Here is a 20,322-nt window from a genome sequence, read left to right as displayed (position 1 = left end):
AGTTGGTTACGAAATGTTTTAAATTGTTTCTTAAACCAAAGGAATTGTATATATTATTAATTTAGATGTTCAACCAATGTACTTAAGAATACTGTCATAGAAAATATTCAAATGTGAAAATTTTAGAGTTTTAATTGTGTTGCTTAACTACAGTAATTTTAGAGAACATTTTGTAAACTCCGTTCCTATAGTTTTGTTTGTTCTTTGGGAGATTTAAAAAAATTTAATAATATTTTTTTCTATTAAAATATTTGTATGACAATATCATTGCCAAGTTTATTGTAAACTGCTCTCTTGTAATGATAAAGCTGAGTAGCTTTATTTTATTTATTATTATTATTAGTACTTTAAATATTTCATGTAGTTAGCATAACTATAACTAATGAGACGTCATCTGCATACACACATTGTCATAAATGAATAACCCATAAATGAACCATAAATGAACACCCTCAAATTTATTAATTTATGCTTAATCTAGAACTCAACTTTCTTCACTAACTGTAAAATATTCCAATTATGAATTTTTAATTTTTTTTAAAATAAATGTTATGAACGAACTAGCACAGTGGTTAAGACATTGAACTGGAATTGTGAGCAACCAAATCTCTATTTCTAGTGATAGCTTGTCTGAGAAGGAAAGTCAAATGGTTATTCATGATTGTCACATTGGCATCAACTTATCATTGGTTTTAAAACTGTATTGCCTTAACCTATTACCTCCTTGGCTGACAATTAAATGTTGTGGAAGTATTTTACTTTTCAAAAATCATTATGATTAAAAAAATTGTTATCAGTGTTTCACTTGTGTAGCCATCAGATCTCCCCCTTTGTGCTTCAATCTCTTCCCTTTTGTGCTTTGTTTTCTAAAACTATGAACACTATTTTTCCAGGTGTCCCTTGGTTCTCTGGTGCTCTTCCATTAGAAAGTGATCAGTGGCTGCATTGGATTGATGAGCAGTTGTCTAATGATAGGCAAATTGATAAAGATGATTACACTAATTCTTGGATTGGAGGTAAGTAATAATTAATATTTTGTAGCATTTTACATAAAATATATCCTTTCTCTACAAATGTGTTTTTCATTTGTTAACCCTCTGTGTTAATTCTGGTTTTTTCCTAACTTTCAGATGCAGGCTTTTCTGTACTGAAAAACAGAATTCCTCATTTCAAATAGGAAAATAGGGCAAAATAGTAAAATGTCTGTGCAGTTTTACCCATCGGCTCAACGCGTAGAGGGTTAATAGCATAGAGATGATAAATATCACTTTAGTTGAAACACGCCATAGCTTTTCTAGGATAAAATTTTCTAATAAAACTTCATCCTCAAATAGACTTATTTTTCTTAAAAAAATTCTGATTTTAAAATTGTGTCATTTAATGATAAAATAGTGTCCTGTAATGATAAAATTGTATCATTAATATTTCACTCAATAGGTACCATTAAAATATTGAAAACTGCCTGCATTAATATAAAATAAAATATGTAATCCACTTAAGTGAGCATAATGTTATTTGGCTCTTATGGAATATTCACAATTTTTCCAAATTACGCCTCAAGATTCTTCTGGAACCAATGATCTTGGAACTTGTAAACAGAATCTGGCTTTTACTGTATTATAGTTACTAAACAGTTTCTTCCATTTTTCAAACAATATGTTAAAATAAATATGATTTTCTGACAAAAAATTATGATAAAAACAGCAGCAAAAAAAAAAGACTTGTTTTTACTGCATTACAATTATAAATATTTCCCATTTTCCAAGCTGTTAGTAACAGTAGATATACTTTTTTATTGATAATAAATGATGGTAGAAGCACTAAACAAAATTTGGCGTTTTGTGGAAATAAAATTCACATTTTATAAATCTACGTCCATGTTTCTTGTATTCTTAGAGCAATCTATTTTTATTTTAAATCTTAGTTTATTCTTAATCAGGATTTTTTTTTGGTTTCTTTTTAGGAATTTCTCAATGGTCTGAATATTCTTGCAGTGGACCTTTAAAGACATCCATAAGAATAAGTCTTGAGTTAACTTTTAGAGCAGATGCAGTCTGTGTTCTTGGGCTTCTGTTAGTTGGTAGACATCGAAAAGACGTAAGTCTTCATATTTTTATTTGCTTAATTTAAATTTCACTGATGCCCGAAAATCTAGGTTGCAAAGATGGAAATATCATTTATTGTAATAAAATCTGGCACACATTTTTATTATTTAGTGTGGCAGGCAATATAGCAGAACTAAAAACAAATAACTTACAACAACAAATAACTTACAACAACAAATAACTTACAACAACAAATAACTTACAACAACAAATAACTTACAACAACAAATAACTGACAACAACAAATAACTGACAACAACAAATAACTAAAAACAAATAACTATAGACTGCATAGCTAAAATCATGATGAAATTGTTTTTTTAAATTTTTTTAAAGGGATATTTATTTTATGTCTTTTTTTTTTTATCATTTAGACATGGGATTAATAATTGGAAGAAAAAGAAACCCATTTTGATTTTTAAAATCATGTTACTTTTTTTAATTACACTAGAAAAGATTGACAAAAATAGCAATTTTTTCTATTCTTTAATATTATATTATAATATGTATGGTGTTTGCTTTAAGAGTGGCATATTATCTTCTTTTTAAGCATTAAGAAAACGGATTATTGCGGAGGCAATTAAATTTTTTCCCATCCTATACAAATTTTTCTCTTTTTGGTGTCACATTTTTGTTTTCTCTTTATGCTGAGTACTGCTTTTCTGATGCCAAAAATCTTATCATGGTGTTTATATATATATTTTTTAAATTTATGAACGCACCAGTTTGCTTAGAAATCAAACAATTTGTAAGCATCTTGTTATTTTATTCATGAATCATTTGAATTCCATCTCTGTACATAATTGAAAAAAACTTTTGTAATTTTTTTTTCACAATGTATGCTATACAGGTTTTTTATTTTTATTATTTCTAGGTTCAAAAGGAACTAGCTGATCTAAAACTTGTTCCTCAACTTTCCAATTTGTTTGATCATTTTATTTGGAAAATCAATCAGTAAGTTTTTATGTGCCATTATATGAATCTACATTGTTTTGTCAAAAATATCTTTTGGTTTTTAAACTTATATTTCTGATAAAATCTATATTTATTTTACTTAAATCGTCTGAAGACATCTGCTTTACAAACATTTCCTGAGAATTTATTAGCATTATTCATAAAAAAGTTTAAATAAAAATGTAAGTTAGAAATTATGTCTTACATAATTTTTTTCAAATTTTTTTTAATAGGCGAGATTATACCAGGCTTCCAGGTCACAATAATGCTTGTGAATGTAGCCCAGTAAGAAACTTTTATTATTCTTCAAATATTACAATTACCATATGTACTTATGAGCTGATTCTAACAAATTTCTGATATTCATATTGATGGTATTGACAAGTAAAATAAATTTTAACCAATTCAGCATTAGTTGCAGGACTGTAAGTCAGCTTTTCCTCATCGCTGTGTTAAAAAAAAAAAAAGCAGCAAGAAAAAAACTGCTTGTAAAACAGGAATCTTATTTGTTGAATGGGAATTTAATTTATTGATTCACTGATGGAAATTTTGAATGTCCTCCTGCTGGTGATGAGAGAAGGAGAAAAAGAATTCTGTCCAAGATGTTGACTTGGTTAAAATTTCTTAAAAACAGCTACAACTATTATCAATATTATATAAAAAAAATATAGGCAATAACCAAAAACATTCTCAATTTCTTTTTATTTACACTTAAATGCATCTGTTATTAAGTCAGTTCAGAAATGTGAAGATTCTTTAAAAAAATGTTTTTACCTTTTTTTTTTTATAAACTTTTTGATAAATTTATTTGAAATAACTTAGCTTTTCAATATTTTTTATGTTTAAAATATTTTGCAGGAGGTTGCTTTAAAAATCCAAGTACTCCGGCTCATTCATAGCTTTTGTGATCATTCAGAGTAAGTATTGTTTCAATAATTTTTTTTTTTTTAAAACTACTTTTTTTTTTTAATTATGAAAATGAAAACTATTTATAATTAAATGTTTAAGCTTAATATGTCAAGAATATAATTCTGAATTCTATAATAAATTTTTTGGAAAGGATTAGTATCTAAATATCTTGTTTAAAAATTTCTAAATGTTTTATGCAATCCATTAAGCACAAAATAGACACGAAATAACTGCTTTTATTGAGAATTAGTTGATGTGAAAGTTATTTTGTTTAAATAATATTAAGAATGCATACGAAATTTAGCCATATACTGTATTATTTAAGAAGTAAATAAAATTGTGTTTGAGGTGTTCGATTTATTGTTTGTTTTAACTTAAGAAACCGTTATCCAAAACTTGCTCAATTGAATAAGAAATACTTACTAGTGTTACAATATGAAAAATCATAAAGCTTTATAGAAAAATTCAGTATCTTAGCACCAATTTAGTGACAGACTTTTTTTTTTATTAATTTGTCAATATAAAAGAATCATGATTTTTTTCTTCTTCAAATCTCTGTTTTTTACTTCTGTCTATTAGCTAAATAAATGATTTTGTTTGCCAAAAGATTTGTTATAAATTCATAATTCATTTTATTTTGTGATATGAGTAACTAAAATTTTAATATGCTTTATTGTCAATTTGTATATTATATAATATAATATTTATAAATTATTTTTCTATTATTCATATAATATTTATAAATTATTTTTAGCTACAAACATGTGATGCTATCTTGGAATGAATACAGCGAGTTGCAGTCCTTGCGAGGTAATTTTTTTATAGGGTTATTATAAATTATTTGATTTTTCCTTTTTGAAATCTATATATTGCTCATTTCATTTTTCAGATGCCTTAGATATTTCAAATAATTCACCTTGGTATGTATTTTTTTATTTGTATTATTCTATACTAGTTATCATTATGTCACGATTAGTTATTTTGTATTAGTTATCGATCATTGGCTAGTTTTTTCTTTATATGTACATATATATGCATGATTCATATACCAGTTTGCTCATTTTTACGTACCGCTTGTCAGTTGTAACCTTTTACAAAAGAAATAACGCAAAATTCTACAAAAACTAATTCACCATTTTATTATTCTTTTTCATCCATTCTTCAAAAAAAAAACCAAAACAAGAAAAAATGATCATATCTATAATATCAAGCTTTTAGCTCGCAACATCAGAAAATGCGTGTTATTACATCACGTGACCCTGACACCTTCCCCCCAGAGTCATATTAGATCCAAAGATCGAATATGGCAAATAATTTAAGGGTCACACTTTACACATAAACAAACTATGTTTCACATTCACCCAAATATTCACTGAATCTTAGGTTTAACTTAACACTAGGTATTTACTTTAATCACCTAATAATAATAATAGGAAAAAAATGTTCAGAGTCTTATTTTAGTTTATATTTACTGTCTGGACAATGCATCTGCATTACTAAGTTTCGATCCTTTGATGTGACTTGCCTCAATATCATGGCGTTGAATGGCTAACGCCCATCTCTGCAACCTCGGGCTTTGGGGTGTCGCACTCGTCAGAAATACTAGGGGATTATGATCAGTTAATAAAATAATCTTAGCACCACAGAGTAAGGTTTCAAATCTCTGCAAAGCCCAAATAATAGCATAAGCTTCCCTTTCAATTGTAGACCATTTCTGTTGAGTTGAATTCAGCTTCTGGCTACCGAAAGCTATGGGACGAATATTTCCTTCTTCATCTAACTGACCTAAACAACATCCGACCGCATTTTGAGATGCATCCGTATGCAAGTAGTATGGTTTCTCTATGTCTGGGACTTGTAACTCTGCGATCTTACATAGCGACGTCTTCAATTCCTTGAATGCCTTCTCAGCTTCTTCGCTCCAAGGAATCTCATTAGGAACTTTCTTTTTAGTAAGCTCTGTTAGTGGAAGAGCAATCTTTGCGAAGTTTGGAATATACTGCCTGTAAAAGTTGCATAATCCCAAAGCACTTCTCAGTTGTTTTTTGGTTTTGGGTGCCTCTAATTTCTGTATTACTCTTATTCGTTCTTTGTCAGGAGCATGTTTACCTGAACCAATAATATGTCCTAAGTATTTAACCTTTTGTCTAGCAAATTCGCACTTTCTCAAGTTCACGGAGAAATTAAAATATTCCAATCTCTTAAAAACTTCTTCAAGATGAATCAAATGTTCCTCCCACGTATCAGAAAATACTGCTAAATCATCGATATAAGCACAAGTGAAATCAGACATGGACTGAACCACTTTAGACATAGCTCTTTGGTAGGTTGCAGCAGCATTTCTTAATCCAAAGGGTAATACATTCCATTGGTACTGGCCTCGGTGAGTTCGGAATGCTGTGAGGTGTTTGCTGCCGTTCTCCATCGGTATAGCCCAATATCCCTTCAACATATCTAGCACAGTAATGAATTTCTTCTTTCCTACTAAGAAATTCAACTCCATCATATTTTGCATTGGATATGCATCCGGAACGGTAAGAGCATTCAAACTTCTGAAATCAATGCATAACCTGATTGTTCCGTCTTTCTTATGAACACATACTACCGGGTGTGCTATCTCACTTACCACCGGTTCAATCAGTCCTAACGCTAGCAATTCATTGATCTGTGCATCCACTTTCCCCTTTAAGTTTTCTGGTATCTTATACGTTTTTGGTTTCATCGTATCCTCCTCAGCTTTCAGCTTTATCGCATGTTTCCCAACTTTAGCTATCCTTATCTTCCCCGAAAACAACGTTTTGCGTCTATGTAAAAGATCTTTCAATTGATTTTGTTGCATTTTGGGTAAGTAATCCAAATTTAATCCTTTCAATGCTTCATAGCTTTCCACATCTGTAGGAAGAGTTGGTGTTTCGTATATTTCACCAAATTCATCATCAATATCATAGACAACTCCAACTGTTTGAATTCTCGCTTTGTATTCTCTCATTTTGTTAACATGCAATAATCTTAAATTTCCTTCAGGCATTTGCAAATAATACGAATTCGGTTTCACTCTTCTAATTACCTTTACTGGACCTATCCATCTGGCATATAATGAATTGGATGAATCATGCATTAGCACAAGTACTTGATCTCCTGGCGCAAATTCCCGGTATTTTTTCCTTCTATTGTAATATTTGGCATAATTACTTTGTTGCACATCACTTGTTAACCTTGCCTTTTCGGTTGCTATTTCTAATTTTCCTTTTAACTCTTTTAAATATTCCTCCGCTGATCCTTTCATATTCAAAGGTAAAAACATATCTCCGGCCCAAATTGACTTCAAGATAGATAACGGGCCTTTCGGTTCTCTCCCGTACATTAGCAGAAAAGGTGGTACTCCTGTAGTTGCATTTGGAACTTCTCGATAAGCCCATAGTACAAATGGTATATGTCGATGCCAATTTCTTCCTACTTCTCTAATAATGTGATGTAGCATATTTTTGAAAGTTTGGTTCCATCTTTCAATCAATCCGTTCCCTTCCGGATGGTATGGCGTTGAAAATCGCGGACAAGCTCCTAAAACCTTCAAAAACTCTTGCGTTAAACTTGCCGTAAAATTTGTCGCATTATCCACCACGATTACTTCTGGAATTCCTGTCCTACAGAATATTTCGAGCAGTGCTTCACATGTATTCCTTGCCGTTAACGATTTGAGCGGGACTGCTTCAGGCCATCTTGAATGTTGGTCCATCAAACAAAGGATATATTTATGTCCTTGTGCTGATACTGGATCTAGAGGACCAATTAGATCTACGTTCACCACTTGGAATGGAAGTTCAGGACGTGACACAGGTGTTATCGGAATTTTGTCTACTGAACGAACAACTCTTCTACCTTGGCACCCATGACATGAGCTACAATAAGCTTTAATTTCCTTGACCATCCCTGGCCAATAAAAGGAAAATTTAATTCTTTGAATTGTTTTACGGGCTCCTAGATGTGCTCCGAATACTGACTCGTGGGCAATTTCTAGTATTTTACCTTTTCTAATTTCGGGAATTACTAATTGTTGTATTCTATTCCCGTCCAACAGCTCTTCATGGCATAGTATATTATTTTGTATCACATACCCTCCTTTATTTTGCTTCCCCAATTTCCATGCTTCTTGGAGAGTATCGCAACTTTGTTGTTGTATCTTGAATCGTTCGGTTTCATTTCCATTCTTTTTATCACCGCATTCACCTACTGTTGGCTCCTGCTGCTCTTCTCCGTCACTTGCACTCATATATAACTGCTCCTTTCGGGAATCTGATCTTAGCTTCATAGCAGCAGTAAAACTGGGATTGTATACTCTTTTTTGTTCTAATAATGCCTCATAAGTTTCAGCATCCAACAAAATGTCAGCATTTAACCCATTGACGGCTGCTATCATCGTTTTAATTATAGGCGTAATATATCCTTCCGTTACCAAAGCGATTTCCACTTCTTTTAATTCAGCTTTTAGACTTTCGCCAAACGCAGGTTGTAGTATTATATGTCCTTTGTAATCCACTTCCTTACCCACTATATCGTTTTTAAATACACTTATTTGTGCACCAGAATCTACTACAGCTTCGTATTCATTTCCATTATATGAAATTCTAACTTTCTTAAGGGCAGCTATTTTTGGTTGAACGCCTTTACATTTTTTGTTTCCTATCATGACTTCACCGTTAAATCTTGCAGTGACTACTTTGCTTTCGATATTTCCATTTCTGAGTACCTTAACTTCGGATACTTGCCCTTCCGATACTTGAACCTCGGCCACTTTGCCTTCAATGTTTCTTCTCCTCTCTTTATTATCTCGACAAAATCGTGCCAAGTGTCCTACTCGTCCACAATTAAAACATGTGACTGGATTTTGGGAAGAACTCCGCTTATCAATTCTGCCATGGTTGTTATGCTCATGTTTATATCCTTCACCAAATGTATGATATCTTCTACTAACCATGTTTGGTTTTTCCCGGTATAAGTTCCTATATGGTTGAGAAGCAATGAATTTAGTAGTTTGGTTATATTTCCTTGCATTCTCGTACTCATCTAACTTCTCAGCAAGTGTGTCAACTGAGCAAATTCTACTCCACTCATCAATAAAATGATTTTGTATGTCTCCAGGTACTCGTTCTTTTATCTGTTCGACAATGACAAGTTGTTTCAGGCTGTCGAAATCATTAATTTTTAGTCCCGAAACCCATTCGTTAAAATAGTTCGCCAATTCAAATCCAAAATCTCGCCAAGTGCTCTCAGCCGCTTTACAATGTCTCTTAAACTTTATTTTAAATGCTTCTGGGCTCAATTTAAACCTTTTCAATAACATACATTTTACATGTTTATAATCATTTGCTTTTTCTTCAGGCTCCCTTGCAATTAAATTCGCCATTTCTAGAGGCAATAATCCAACAAGATGCGTTACCCAATCTTCTTCTTTTATATGGACTCTTCGTGCTTGTCTTTCAAACAATATTAGATAAAAACTTATATCACCTTCTTTTGGATCAAAAGTACGCATTAATTTTTGCAATCCACCAGGTACATGTTCTCTTGTTTCTTCATTTCGAGAGCTGCTCGGCTCTCCTATAGTACCAGTATGTACCAATGAAGCTTCTATCTTCAACCTCTCCAATTCATATTCCTTTTCTTGCCGCTTTAATTCATCTTCCCTTTCCTGTTCTCGCCGCTTTAATTCACCTTCCCTTTCCTGTTCTCGCCTCTTTAATTCATCTTCCCTTTCCTGTTCTCGCCGCTTTAATTCGTCTTCCCTTTCCTGTTGCTTAATTTCATATTCTTGTCGCCTAATTTCATCTTCTTTTTGTTGGCGCTTTATTTCTTCTCTTCCACTAACTATTCTTTTTAATAATTCCTTCACAAACTCCTCTTCGTACTCCGTACTTGCCAATATAATCTTCTTTAATTCGGTAACTCTCATGTCTTCCGTTGCCGTTTCTCCTAACTCTTCCGCCAAACACTTCAAATCTACTTTTAAAGCTCTTCCTAAAAATGCCATTTTTCACCTACTACTTTCTAAACTGCACCTTCTTACAAAAAAAAAATGCCACTTCCTAAACCAATTTCAAGACAATCTAAATAACTCACTATCTTCCAACTCACTATCTTCCATCAAACAACTTGAAATTCATAGAACAAACAACTACCAATCTTTTATTTTGAAATCCATTGGGGTTTCCCCGCGCATTTGTCAGTCGTAACCTTTTACAAAAGAAATAACGCAAAATTCTACAAAAACTAATTCACCATTTTATTATTCTTTTTCATCCATTCTTCAAAAAAAAAACCAAAACAAGAAAAAATGATCATATCTATAATATCAAGCTTTTAGCTCGCAACATCAGAAAATGCGTGTTATTACATCACGTGACCCTGACACCGCTAAAATAATTAATATTGACAAACGTTGCTTATATGCTTTCAACAAGGAAGACACTACACCCTAGAAGTTATTCTTGATAATTAACAAAATATGGATTAAAGCAATTTGTATAAGCGCCTTAATATATTGAAAGTATTTTTGTATGTAATGAAAGGAAATCCAACAAGCCTCAATATTTTTTACTCATTCTGCTGAATGAAAAAGTACATACATTTTTAATATTTATTAATAAATTTAAAGATAATTATAGTACTTATTGTTTTCAGGGGACTAAAACTAATACCAGATATATGTTCTAATTCAAGGGAGGTGTGATTTGTTCAGGGTGGCCACCCACCTGGAAAACCTTGAATTATCAGGGAATTTTTTTATACTGGAAAAAACCTGAAAAAGTCAGGGAAATATGTATAAAAACCTGGAAAAATCAGGGAATTTCAAAGAAAAACTGGAATTTTTCTCTTAATCTAAATTATTTTACCATCCGTTATATCCACTTTTATTTAGACATAAATTTATCGTGAAAAAGTTGAAATATCATCAACTCAACAATACTTTTCTCGCATTAAAATTCTCTTCATTATTACCCTGTTTAATTAGAATGCCATTTCAAACTCTTCCATGTTGAGAAATGAATGGAGAAATCTTTGACCTCTTTGGAGATTATGGGACTATGCAGTTTAGGAAAGGCAAAAATGTGGTGGGTTTAGAAGATCAAACACGGAACTTTACAAAGCATATAAAGAACCTGATGTCATTAAATTTATCAAAATTCAAAGGATTAAATGGGCAGGACGCATTATAAGAATGGAGGATAGCAGGACAACCAAAAAAGTTTTCAGTGCCAGGCCAACAAATACAAATTCTAAGGATGATAAACTGGAGAACCTTGGCTAAGGGAAGAATGTCTTGGCATAGGCTTGTTGAGAAGGCCAAGACCCATCCTGGGCTGTCGTGCCAACGAGAAGAAAAATGTGGTGGATGTGGAGGGATTAGGATATTTGCTTCTGTTTATAAAGTAGAAATTTTTAAAAAAATCTTCTTTTAGTCCGTGGGCTGAATTAAATTGTTCAAGTCTTTCCCGATGCTTTAGGGGTATTTTTTTCTTTTAACAAAATTAATCAAAATGCTTTAGTATTTTTAACTTTATAAAATACTCCAAAAAATTATTGGTTATAATTTAACTAGAGACTTTATCTTGCACCCTTTTCCTGAAAACTTTTGTACTCTCATGAATTATTTTTCTCAGCAAAGCCAACCAATCGCTATTAGCAAAATGTTACAATTGTCGCATTGATGCTGATTTTCTGGATTTCATGATAACTTTTATTTTGATACTTCCAAAACTGTTTCTCCTTTTACCCTAAAAAGCTGGCAAAAACCAGGGAATGTATGGAAAACATGTTAAATGAAAAAATTTTCTTTTTTATTTATATTTGTTTGTTAGAAAGAAGGAAAAAAAACTTTGTTTTTCTGTTCTGCACTGTACAGGAACAGGTTTCAAGTTGGGCAACCAGATGGATAAAGTAGGAATTCTTAATATATTCTAATTTCTTATTGAAAAAAAAAGAATAAAATTTAAAGAATTTTATCTAGTTTTTTTTCTATAGAATATGCAACAAGAAATTTGACAATTTTTCCTCTACGAATACTGATTATCTCTTAAAATAATAGTGCTAATTCGAAACAAACAACATTAGTTAAACATTTGACTTATGATATTGGTTCAAAGAAAATTATTTCAATGAATTTTATAAAGAGCACTGTTTGGATGAAATACAGTATAAAATGGCTCTATATTGAAATGTAAATAAATAAAAAAATTTAATAGGTTTCTAATTACCTGGAATTATTTTCTTTTGCTTAATAAAAATATATTAAACTTATCCAAGGTTGTTTTGGATCATTGCTATTTGGTACATTTTGTGCAAAAACTATTTAACACTTAAAAAAAAAAAAAATTATTCTTCAAAAGTGTTATTTTCTGCTAGCTTAACATATTGTTTCCTTCACATCTATTCCAGATGATATATTAAAAAAATAAAATTTAAATGAAATACTACACTATTATATTGACTAATACACTAATATTGATACTTTTCTTGTACCTATACTACACTTTAGCAGAGAGAAATAACACGCTGACCTGGAAATTTTAAGATTTTTACTGGAAAAATCAGGGAAATTTGAAACCTCATTTGAGTGGCCACCCTGTTGTAACACAGTAACTACCTCCAATAAAATTGCTAAATTTTAAAATCAACTTCCTCCTGAAATTAAATTTTCAAAATCAATTTCATTACAATCCAATAATGACATTAAAAGTTTATGTATTTAAAAAACAGTGACTGATTCCTTGAACCCAAATCGTAAAATTTTAATGTATCAAACTTTAAAAAACGTTACTACTAATAATAACTTGTATTTTTATAGGCTTAAGAGAGATGTTATGTGTGTTGGAACGAAAGGCTTACTGAGTAAGATTGTCGAAGTTATCAAAAAAGAAACTGGTGCTTCCACTTTTAGGTTAGAATTTCCTTGTTTACATAGACTTAATTTTTTTTTTAGTTAATTGTAACTTCTTTACACTAAACTTTGAAATTGTTTTAATATAACACATATGTTTGTTTTTTTATATTTCGTCTTCATTTTTTTTAAAGTTGGTCTAAGCACCACTCTACTCATAATATATTATTTTTCAGCATCAAATAAGAGTGTAAGAAAAAAATTTAGCATGGAGGGTATTTTTTTATTCAAAAATTCACTTATGACAATTTGATATTGCTGCTTAGGATAGAAATATCTGCTTGTTCTATTTTTATAGAATAAGAGAGATAACTATGAGTGATTCAGGCATTCTGATTTTTATGCACATTGTTATATCAATATTTTGCACTCTCTACTTTGATACTGAGCCAAAACCGAGTAAGTATGTGAATAATACATGTTACTCGAAAATAAACTTGAAAGCGATTAAGAAAAATAGGATTGATAAAATTCATTGTTCACTCATAATTTTTTTTTGCAAAGATGGACACAACTTTTAAAACTTATGAATTTATGCAGGATATCATGCAGATTTTTATATCCAGTGATTCGTTTTTAAATTTTTTTTAGTACTAAGTTTTTTTTAGTTAGTTTTATATAAGTGACAAATATTTTCCCACCATTCTGATATTACAAGAATAAGAATCTAGGTAGGTTTTACTTTGGTCAGTTTTATTCAAAGAGAATTCAAGATGTTCAATCTTTATTGTTTGAAGTTCAGAGAAATTTAAATGTCTTAAAAGTAATAATAGTTTAAAAAATTTTATATCTCTATATCAGATGATTCTTTTTTAACAGGAGTATTTTTTTGTTTTGTTTTGTATGTTAAAGAGATATTTTACACTTGTTTTTGAAGCAATAATCTTGGAAATAAAAAAATAAATTTTTTTTTTTTAATTCACTATAATGGATTGATCAGCTAGTATGGTATTACAGTGTGCTTTTAAACATATAACATATGGTTCTTAATGTATAGGTTGTTATACTAGAAAAAGCGTAAAGAGATCATAGTGAAAAGAAAATTTTCACACATTTGAAGTCATTCCAATTTATATTCATGAGTCAAATACCATGTTCTCTGTACCTAGTTAAATATCTTTATAATCTTATGCAACTTTATAACTTATTGTGAGAATAGGTAGTGAATTTTAGTCAGCTACTCAATCTTATAAATCTTGTATGAATTATCTGATTATTGTTATGAAGGAAATATTTTATCTGCTATAATGAACCATATATATTTATGCATTATTTTTTCAGATTTTGGCTTTCTAGAGCTATTGAAAGTTTTTTGCGTGGAAGTTTTTGTAATGCTGATCAAGATTTTCTTCTGCGTAGGAATTTGCTAGAGGTATATACATCAAAACACAACGAGGAAAAATCGCAGTTTATTTATTACTCTATTTCTTATGAAACTGTAGTTATAATTTTATTTTATTCTGCAGCTTTTTTAAATTAAATTTTTTTCCTTAGGATGTTGTCCAAAATCTTCTTCTTAATACTACTGTGAGGCATAAAGAAGTTTTACAGAGTAGCTTTGATCTTTTAGGAGAACTTGTGAAGTTCAATTTTTCTGCATTTCATGTGCTGCACACTCAGATTATAAATACTCCCAGGGTTAGTAGCAAATTTATGCTATTAAATGATATGGATACCTAAATGTTTAGAATGATGCATCCACATCATATATCAGGAGTTTTGCATTCTACCTTCTTTCATATTTCATATTCTTTTTAAGCTTTATTAATAATGAATAAAATTTCTAACTTATACAACAAAATAAAATGTTTTAAAATTTTTTTGTCATAATCTGTTAAAAACTTTTTAAAAATTTTCTTAACCCTTTAATAAGTTTTTTTTTTAAACTTAAGAGAAAAGTAGGTTATAAATCAAAAATATAATGATTGGAATTTCCTTCTAATTCCTTGATGTAATATGGACATGCACCACCATTCTTTCTTTATACTAAGACAGTAAGTTGTAAAGCAGCTTTTATCCTCCATTCATAATTTAATAAAATGTACTATAATTAATACAGGATGTCCTTGGATTTTGTAACAAGTTTCAAAATATGAGTAGGATGTGTATTTTCTATCAGCAAAAGGTATTTCTAAAAATATGTTACAAAGCAAATATCTGTTAACTTATAAGTTAACAGATACTATAAAAGAAAATTACAGGATATAAAATAAAAAGCCTAAACCTAGATAAAAATTATATTCATGATTAATAAAAGTTTCAAAATCATAAGTCAAAAACTAAAAGAATTACAATGCTTTTAATTTTAAAAAGCAAAATAAAATGTTCCCTCTTCCTTGAACTTCCTTCTGTGAAGTTGCTTGTATTTACTAACTAGGGTTGGCAAACGTTGAAAGGAAAAACTAATGCACAATATAATTTTAGTTAGCTAAAATCATTTAATTCATAAGTTAGAAAAATTATTGATTCCATTCTTTGTATATAAGCATAAAAGAAAACTGGAATTACAATAAAAGCTCTAAATTTTGGTAAAACTTGTATTTATGAGTAACAGAAGTTTCAAAATCACAAAAAGTCGAAATCTCAAAGAATTGCCAGAAATTTTAATTTTAAAAAAGCAAAATTAAATTTTTCCCTTTACTTGAACTTCTTTCTTTGTAGTTACTTGTATTATCTAACAAGGGTTGGCAAAAGTTGAAAGGCAAAACTAACGCATCATTTTAGTTAGCTATGAAATGCCTAACTAGTACAAAAGAAGAGGAAAGATTTTCAAAGATGATATAGTTTATATACAATTAGAAAAGAAATATTATAATTTGAAGAAATCAACATTTTTATGTTTTTACCACTTACCGTCAATAGAAAATAATTGTATGAATCATTGTATTCATTAAAGTTTTTATACTATGTAGATCCAGAAAAAATTAATGAATCTCATGAATGGTCATCTGGTTGATTCAAATATGTTTATACGAAGTCTTATACTTTCATATGAAATATTCATCTCTTCAGATGATGAGGATTTGAAAGGTAAAGAATTCTTTATTTTTGAAATGTCACATTTCAATTTATATTTAAGTTGTACATTAATAATATACCAATTATGATTTGGTAGTTAATTTAAATAATAAATTTTAGTAGCTTCCAATTAAGTGTAGAAAGTTTTGCTCAATTGATAGTGATTATTCAATTAGTGTAATTTTTATTATTTAAAAAATAATGTATCATTTAATTTTATAATGTATGTAACTATTTAATAACATTTCTTATTTATAATGCACTATAAATCACATTCATTATGTTTATACCTCACATAAAAAAATGCGATTTCTAGGTATGATGAAACAATTTTGAGCACATTCTAGAGTTGCAGTTTGTATCAGTAAGGATAAAATAACCCAGCAATATTATTCAGAACTGTTTTTTTTTTTTAAATTACAATATGAAAGGTCCTTTTTTTATTTGATCAATATGCCTTTAGCCATTTTGTATCAAGAATTATTTATTATTCTTAATACAAAAGTGATAAAAGCATTGGCATTTAGGTTCAATATTATTTTAATACAATATTAAAATAAATTCACATATGTTTAAAAAACATTCAAGAAAAATGTTGAAGTGTAGCAAAACATTACAATGTCATGTCCTTTGACACAATGTGTTTTCTTATAAAATTGATAATGAGCTACAATTTAAATTATGATTAAACAAATGACTTTTGTAAGGCTTGAATTACAAGGTTTATAAATAATAGTTATGGGGCAGTCCAATGTATCTTATAGATAAGTGTTGTTTTGCTATACTTAGATAAAGTGGAAAAATTAATTCATGTGTTCTTATGAAGTCTTAAAATGCAATTTTTTTAAAAAAAAATTCTCTTATTTTATTTACAACCCTGTGATTTTCTTCTGTTTCTCAAATACTTAATTATAAATTTTATTTTCGCTTATAATCTTCACTCACTTATATAATCACTTATAATTTCACTAAAATATCTTTTTTCTTAAACATGCTAAAAATTAGCTGAACGAAAAGTTTGAAATATACATTTGAAAACACTGAAATTTCTATTTTTACTATGATCTAATCATTTTTATTTCTAGCTTATGCAGAGAAATTTAATCCTCTGTTGTCTCATGTGGGTCTCCAAAGGTCACGAATACAATATTTGCAGCGATTATTGTCTTTAATCAACATACATAACTTGACTCAGGTATAGTTTAAATAATCTACCTTTATTTTAAAAAAGAAAATTTTAAATGTGTTTAAATATATACATTTTGTTATTTAGAAGTATTCTACAGTGGAATTCAAATTTTTTTCTTTCGCTGTATTAAATTTGTTATTTAAACACTCACTCTGTCTTCTGACAGTAAGATTAGGTTCAAAACTAGCCCTCCCTGAGTGTATAAAAACTTTTAATACATGATAAACAATCCAAAGATAATGTTAAACTTTATTACACATATTAATAACTCTAGTTTAACATTTTTGTACAATTATATTGATACTCGCTGCAAAGCATTGTTTTTATGATATATAAGGTTATAGGTTATGTTCTTCCTCTATAAAATAATTTGTATTAATATTGTTTCTAATCTTCTTAAAAGAGGTCACAAGAAACAAAGACATTCTATTTAAAAGAATGGTAATAGTAAGGAAAAATTTACTGGAAAAAGGACCTGAAAATTTCTTAAATTTATAATATTAAAAAACTTAACCACTTCATCAACATTTTACCTTTACTTGAACAAGATTGGCTAATTCTAGCATATGCTAATTCCGGACATTTCATGTATCTGCTTCTTTTATTTGCCCAATCCACATTTCTATTTTTTATGTATAAATTCCACATTTCTATTTTTATATTTGGAAACGATGAACAAAATTCCAAAAGTTATTTTATTAGCAATCCTTAGACATATGGTTTTAATAACAAATTTTGAAATGTTCATATCCTGTTTAGTGTTCTTGAAATGCATTGTGAAAAAAAATCTTTTTGAAAGGTAATTTAAAACTTGCTGAAGTTTTTTTCTGAATTAGAGGGCATGAAACTATTTTATTTAACTTTATCGAATTTAGTTACTTTAATTATTTCCAATATTAATCGTATCATAATAATGAACATTTCTTGTAGGAAAATGTAAGCTGTCTAAATACTGTGTTAGTTATTCTAATGTTTGGACTTAAAAAAGGAGAAATTCCCCAATATCTACAATGCCTGGCCTCAAATCAAGAAGATTGTTCTGTAGCAACAAATCTTGCTGGACTTTTAGATAACTTGAAAAATTTATTGTTGTTTTGGCAAGATCACTACTTACAAAAAGATAAAGACTGCACAATACTTGAGAAAGTACGTTCCTTTTTTTACATATTATGTTTTAGTTTCATTCTTCTTTATATACATATATAACAACACAATAGTAGCATATTTTAATATAATTGACTAAATTTTCTTTTGCATGTTTTTAAAAAAATAGTTAAGATGAACAAAGAATTCCTATTTCATAATAATAATATAGTTTAAATTTTATAAATCTAGAATAATGTATTTTAAGTTGTTGTAATCTGTTGTAATGCGACAGTACTTGTGGGCATAGCTCTTCTTTAAAGTTTCTTGTTTGCCCTCAGAGCTTTGAAATTTTTATTAATGCAATCAATTCACCTTAGTCTGGGATTGTATCTAGTTTATCACATATTTTACTCATTTTTTGAAAATAGAGCAGAAAAGTTTATTTTGTTATAACTATATGATATAGTGTAAGCTTTTGCTATAGAAAAGTTACTAAGAATTTGTAGCATTGGTTTAAATACTTAGTCTTGAGACTGAAAAGTAGTGGAATAATTTTAAAGCCTGGAATTTTTGAAAAAGATAATTATTTCACTTATTTATTTTGAGAAATTGTAAAAATTATTTTTAATTGTAATGTTAAAATATAAGTGTATCCAGCAAGTGTAGTTTTATGTGATCTTTAAAATGAGTTCTACATTTGTTCTGAGTAAATAAAAATCGGAAGATGCTTACTTACCAGTATATCAGGTAAATTTCAATAGAAATCCATACCATATCTTATCTATTATACCATGCAATTTTTCATCAGAAAACAATTTATCACTTTATTTGTAATGTCAAACATTAGATTTTGTGAAATATGGAAAAGTTTCACTAAAAAAAGGAATTTTATAAAATAATTATAATAGATGTTAGAACTATTTAACTTGAATCTCGATAAGTGATTACTGTAACTGACAATTCTAAGACTGGTTATTTTCCAGGTATGATATAGGAATTTTCCTGTTTTTTGAAAAAAAGTTTCCCTGTTTTTTAGAGTTCAAATAAAATTCCCTGACAATTCCAGGTTTTTCCTGACCCGTGGGAGTCCTGTTAGATAATATTTCCTCATTTATCAAGCAATGGATTAATCACTATAAAGTGAACATTAATTTTCAGTATCAATGGCAATAAAGCCTCTATAAACCCTTAACTTTAGCAAACGACAGCTAAAACATCATTATAAGAAAAAACAGGCCTAATTCATACCATATATTCAGTATTGTAAATTATAGAAGTAAATATTTTGAGAAATGTGTTTTACTAATATGATTTATTTGATGATTCAGTGTTGTATAATCTTTAATAAAAAGAACTAACAGTGATCCCTTTTCCGAAAAAAATGTTTTGAACACTGGCTGTTAATCTTCATAGACTATGACTAGATATACTCTATTCATAACCCTTTTGTTTTAGTTTAGGGGTTCAGAAATCTCCGGTTGTGAACTAGATTATGTGATTGTATATTTTCTGATATGTGACTGTATGTTCATAATGCTGTATCGATAAATGCAAGTAATATAATTCTAGCTTCGGCAATCTTGGGAAATTTTATATTTGAAGTTTTAACAATCACAATTAAAGCTTTCTATAATTACACCAAAAATTTGTTTTACTTCACCTGTGTGTTTCAAGCACAGAACATCATAGAACAATAAATATAGCCCTTTTTTGTTTGTAATTTTAATGTAACTGATATTTGCAGAGCTCAAGAATTTGTTTTCAAGAATGGAAAGCTGCTGTTTCATTGTTGACTAGTGATGACTTAAAAAATCCTTACACCATAGCATTTTATACTGTTCCTGCTGTTTCCTCAAGAGCCTTATGATTTTCTTTTTTGTTGCAATACATGCACTGTATATAATATGTATATTGGCTTATGTACATTTGTAATGAGTTTTAATGGTGTTAAGTATTTATCTAACTGTCATATGTTTATTTCCACTATTGCACATAATGTACAAAAATCATTTTTTTTTTAAAGATCAACATCAAATTTATTCATTCAATTCTGTTTGACGATTGGCAATTATTTTTGTTGTGATGATTTAAATAAAAATTGGGTAAACTTTGGTTCAATGAATCAA

The 20,322-nt window shown here is 29.2% G+C and overlaps 1 protein-coding gene across 1 annotated transcript in view; it reads left to right on the top strand.

Moving 5' to 3' along the window:
* LOC107452422 (short transient receptor potential channel 4-associated protein) overlaps positions 1-20,322 on the top strand; it is a 28,810-nt gene extending 8,488 nt beyond the window's left edge. Inside the window, exons 10-23 of the mRNA XM_016068897.4 lie at positions 894-1,016; positions 1,964-2,097; positions 2,980-3,059; positions 3,293-3,344; positions 3,918-3,976; positions 4,723-4,778; positions 4,858-4,888; positions 12,811-12,903; positions 14,185-14,275; positions 14,398-14,541; positions 15,816-15,933; positions 17,007-17,116; positions 18,041-18,256; positions 19,941-20,322. Coding sequence (XP_015924383.3) covers positions 894-1,016; positions 1,964-2,097; positions 2,980-3,059; positions 3,293-3,344; positions 3,918-3,976; positions 4,723-4,778; positions 4,858-4,888; positions 12,811-12,903; positions 14,185-14,275; positions 14,398-14,541; positions 15,816-15,933; positions 17,007-17,116; positions 18,041-18,256; positions 19,941-20,063 — 1,430 coding nt within the window. The 3' untranslated portion in view covers positions 20,064-20,322. The remainder of the gene's footprint in view (positions 1-893; positions 1,017-1,963; positions 2,098-2,979; positions 3,060-3,292; positions 3,345-3,917; positions 3,977-4,722; positions 4,779-4,857; positions 4,889-12,810; positions 12,904-14,184; positions 14,276-14,397; positions 14,542-15,815; positions 15,934-17,006; positions 17,117-18,040; positions 18,257-19,940) is intronic.

This window comes from Parasteatoda tepidariorum, chromosome 3 (genome assembly GCF_982258835.1).
Source record: "Parasteatoda tepidariorum strain Cologne lab strain chromosome 3, Ptep-v5.0, whole genome shotgun sequence".
Classification (NCBI taxonomy): Eukaryota; Metazoa; Arthropoda; class Arachnida; order Araneae; family Theridiidae; genus Parasteatoda; species Parasteatoda tepidariorum.
Note: the sequence above shows the minus strand (reverse complement) of the source record. Positions and strands in the feature narration are given on the sequence as shown.